The following is a 3,878-nucleotide window of genomic DNA, read 5'->3' on the forward strand; positions in this document are numbered from 1 at the left end:
AGGAAAATCCTACATAGTGCCTGCATGGCACTTTCTAAGTCATATTTTGCCTGGCATAAATTGCCAAATATTGAATTTGTTGGTGAAATGGCCGATGATTATGGAGGCCCAAGGCGGGAATTTTTTCGGTAACCCATTCCCATCTCTCTCAGACAATAATAGAATGCGTGAATGTGTTTTTTGTTGTTGCAAAGATGAAATCACAATTTGACTCATTTTTTTTGTTTGTTTTTTTACTACGTTTTCCTGCAGCTTACTTATGGTCGAAACTCAGAATTCCCTAGGGATTTTTGAGGGGAAGCCTGGCAGTCTGTTGTTCAGCTATAGCCAGCAGTTGCTGTCAAGCAACAAGTTTTATACGGCTGGTAAACTGATTGCTTGGTCGATAGCACACGATGGGCCAGGGCCACGGTGTATCAACAGACACCTGTTCTGTATGATGTGTGGCCAGAAGACATCTCTTGATGACTTCGATGTAGAGGTCTTCATGGATGAAGACATCAAACAGAACATAGAAAAGGTAAAGCTGTGTGCATGCTGAGGTGTAATTAAATTCAATGAAACACAATGCATAGCTTAACTCATCAGTGGAGCGTCTCAAAATGTAAGTACACTAAGTGAATGCTTTAAACGTATGTATTTATGGAGGTGCCTGATTTTCAAGGTTTCCAACTGCAGCACCCCAGACGACCTGGCAGACTTGAAAAGTCACCTTGGGGACTGGATTGCAGGCTGTGGTATCCCTGACATCTACACTGCCACACTACTAGATGTTAAGAGGATAAGGGGGGAGATTGTATCTCATTTTGCCAAAAGTGGCCACCTACAGATTAGGTCTGTAATTTTCTATTATTTTTATGGGCTTTTTTGCCATTTTTTCTGCATAAAGTTTTAAAGTAACTTCAGTTCTTTCCATAAATATAAAATAATTATTACTTTTTTATTTTTTAACCCTTTAAACACCAGTTTGTCCACTGCACCAGCTGGACGACAAACTCAAATCTCGCAATTTTATATAATTGCATTGCTACTGAAATTTCTTGTATTATTAATAGTAGAGTCTGGGGCATATAATTGATTCACATCAACATTGATTATAATGCATTGTTATTTTAGTGCAGAGAGAGCAAAAACAAAAACTCCCTCTCAGCTTGTTCGTGGCCAAAATTTCCACCCCTTGTTTACATTTACAAAATGCTATAAAATTCATATATATTAAGAAAAATGTCCAGCTTTTTTTACTTGATTTTTTAGATTAGCATCAGGGCTGTTCATGAAAATCAAAATTTCATTCAAATTCTGAATTTTAACCCTTTAAATACCAGTTAGAGCACATAATCATAACAACTCATAAATAGAGAAAATCATAAAATCCCATTTTTTTTTCTAAATAATATATGCCAACCATGATGAAGGTTAGATGCATAGCAATAATTAACAGCACCAATGACATTTATGCAACATTGTTTTTTTCTGCAGTGGCAGAAAAACCAAAAAACTCCCTCTCAGCTTGTTCGTGGCCAAAAATGGCCACCCCTTGTTTACATTTACAGAATACTATAAAATTATTCTATATTAAAACATTTTTCTACTTAGACCAACTTTATTTTTTAAATGAAAACCAGTCCTAGTCATGAAAACCAAAATATAATTCAAATTCAGAAATTATACCCTTTGAATACCAGTCAAATTATATGTTACTACTATGTTTTTTGGGGGGCAATAAAGTTCACATTTTTTCAGCAGTTGAATGACGAAACCTTTTTTTTTTTTAATCATTGCAGGTCAGTGCCAGTAACAAAAATAATTATTATTAATATTAATATTTTGTATTATTCCTGTGAGTAATGACCCCAAAAAAAGAAACTCCCACTTTGTTAGTCATGCCAAAAACGGCCTTTTATTGCTTGTTTGTACAAAATACATGCTCTTTCTGTGTGTGTGTGTGTGTATGTGTGTGTGTGCACGCGCACTTAGGGATGGCAGGACACGCAAACCACAGCAGAGTGATCTTTGCAGACATTCTTTCCACAGCTGGAGCAAGTGGTTGCCGTTCTTCTTCTGTTTATACACAGTTCGCACCTTTTCCTCATTTTGTTGATGGGCTGTGGGTCATACTCTGATTCTGACTGCTGTATCTCAGCAACAATAGCAGCGGCTGCTTTTGAGCGTGGGGCACAAGGCCATCTTGCAATTTCTGGAGTCACCAGCATGTGGCCCAGCTCCTCCAGGAACACCCTTCGTTGGTAGGTTTTGGTGGACTCCCACTCAGGATGCACTGCTTTCCACAGGACAAAGGCATTGTATGCTGAGACGTCCAGAAGATTGTAGAACAGAGCCAGTGGCCAGCGACTGGTTTTCCTCCGACAACTGTAGGTGCCAACACCCTTGTCTAGGTTATCCACTCCACCTTTACACCTATTGTAGTCAAGGATTGCTGCTGGCTTCTTCTTTTCCCCATCACTGACTGCTGGTTCCCTATGCTTTGTGCTCAAAAGAAGCACATTCTTCCCTCGCTTGGGCATGTAGGAGACTGCCATGGTTTGGTGAAGGCAAAGAGAGATGAAAGAATCTTCCTCTGTCGCAGCTGAACAAGCTGGGGAGGGAGCTCTGGTTTGTTTCTCCGGATTGTGCCAAGCAGAGCTAGTTTTCTTCTGAGCAGCTCCTCTGCCAAGCTGAATGAAGTAAAGAAGTTGTCACAAGTGACAGTGTGTCCTTGGAAGCCCCTCTGTCAGTTGTAGCACAACTCTCATTCCCTGATTAACTTCCCGGGAACTTCCAGGTGATTTTCCTGTGTAAATTTCCATCTTCCAGGCATAGGAGGTTGCCACATCACAGGTCACCCAGATTTTAATGCCATATTTTGCAGGCTTGCTGGGCATATACTGTCGAAATCCACATCGACCTTTGAATGCAACCAGCTGCTCATCGACACACACATCAACTCCTGGATTAACAGCAGGGGGAGACGAGCAACCCACTTTTCCCACAGGACCCGAAATGCAGCAAGCTTATCGCTCCTGAAACGTCCCGGGCGGATGAGCTTGTCATCAAAGCGGACGTTAGCACTGATCTGGGAGTAGCGGTAGAGGGGCATTGTAGCACGAAATATTGCCCGTCCGGTCTTGTCAGCCCACAAACCACGCGTTGTTTCATCTCTTGGGCGGTAGACACCAGCTAGAATCAAAATTCAGATGTAGGCTCTCATCTCCACATCATCCACATCCCTCCAATTCTCACACTTTCGCCTCCCATACAGGATTGTGTGGGTGCACAGCAGCTGAATGATCTCTTCTGTCACAAACAGGTCAAATGCAGATCTCAGGGTGCTAATGCGGGCAACTGCGTACAGGGTGGGCCCTGGAGTGATACTAGTGGGTACTGGATTGTAGCGCATGGTCTCCTCAGCAGTGGGAAACCACTCAATATTCCCAGAACGAGATATCCACTCAGCCACCGGCACCCCGGTCTCTGCCGCTTCTCCTACCTTCTCTGCCATTAGCCGCTCTGCCTCGACTGCTGTCTCTGTATCATTTTCACTTGTTGAAGAAGAGGAATCGGGCACTGGATGGTAATCCTCATCACTGGTAGTGATGCTGTCATTCTCTGAGGAGACTGAAGAAGATGCCTCTTCTTCAGATGCAGAGGATTCCTCGTCATCTTCGCTTTCTGAGCGCATCACATAGTCAAGTGCTTGAAGCAGTGAATATGACCGTCTTGCCATCTTGCCAGAGCAAAAATGATCTTGAAGCTGCTGGGTTTATTTATAGCTTTACAAATGACTGCACCTGTATAAACCCCAGGACAGAATTAGAAATGGTCCCAGTTAGAGCTGGGCGATATATCGAGTTTTTAAAACATATCGATATATTTTTATA

The 3,878-nt window shown here is 42.2% G+C and overlaps 1 protein-coding gene and 1 pseudogene across 1 annotated transcript; one reads left to right on the forward strand and one right to left on the reverse strand.

Annotated features, from left to right (window-relative positions):
• Positions 1–6: 6 nt before the first annotated feature.
• Positions 7–810, forward strand: LOC102303652 (G2/M phase-specific E3 ubiquitin-protein ligase; the record flags this gene model as incomplete). The annotated part of the gene is given in 2 exon segments (XM_042216268.1): positions 7–128; positions 253–810. A coding segment is annotated over 1 exon segment (176 nt), but the record flags the coding sequence as incomplete, so codon positions are not given.
• A 1,102-nt stretch (positions 811–1,912) lies between these two features.
• Positions 1,913–3,724, reverse strand: LOC102303342 (annotated as a pseudogene).
• Positions 3,725–3,878: the final 154 nt, after the last annotated feature.

The sequence above is a fragment of the Haplochromis burtoni genome, unplaced genomic scaffold (genome assembly GCF_018398535.1).
Source record: "Haplochromis burtoni strain Fernald_Lab_line unplaced genomic scaffold, NCSU_Asbu1 Contig_987, whole genome shotgun sequence".
NCBI lineage: Eukaryota > Metazoa > Chordata > Actinopteri > Cichliformes > Cichlidae > Haplochromis > Haplochromis burtoni.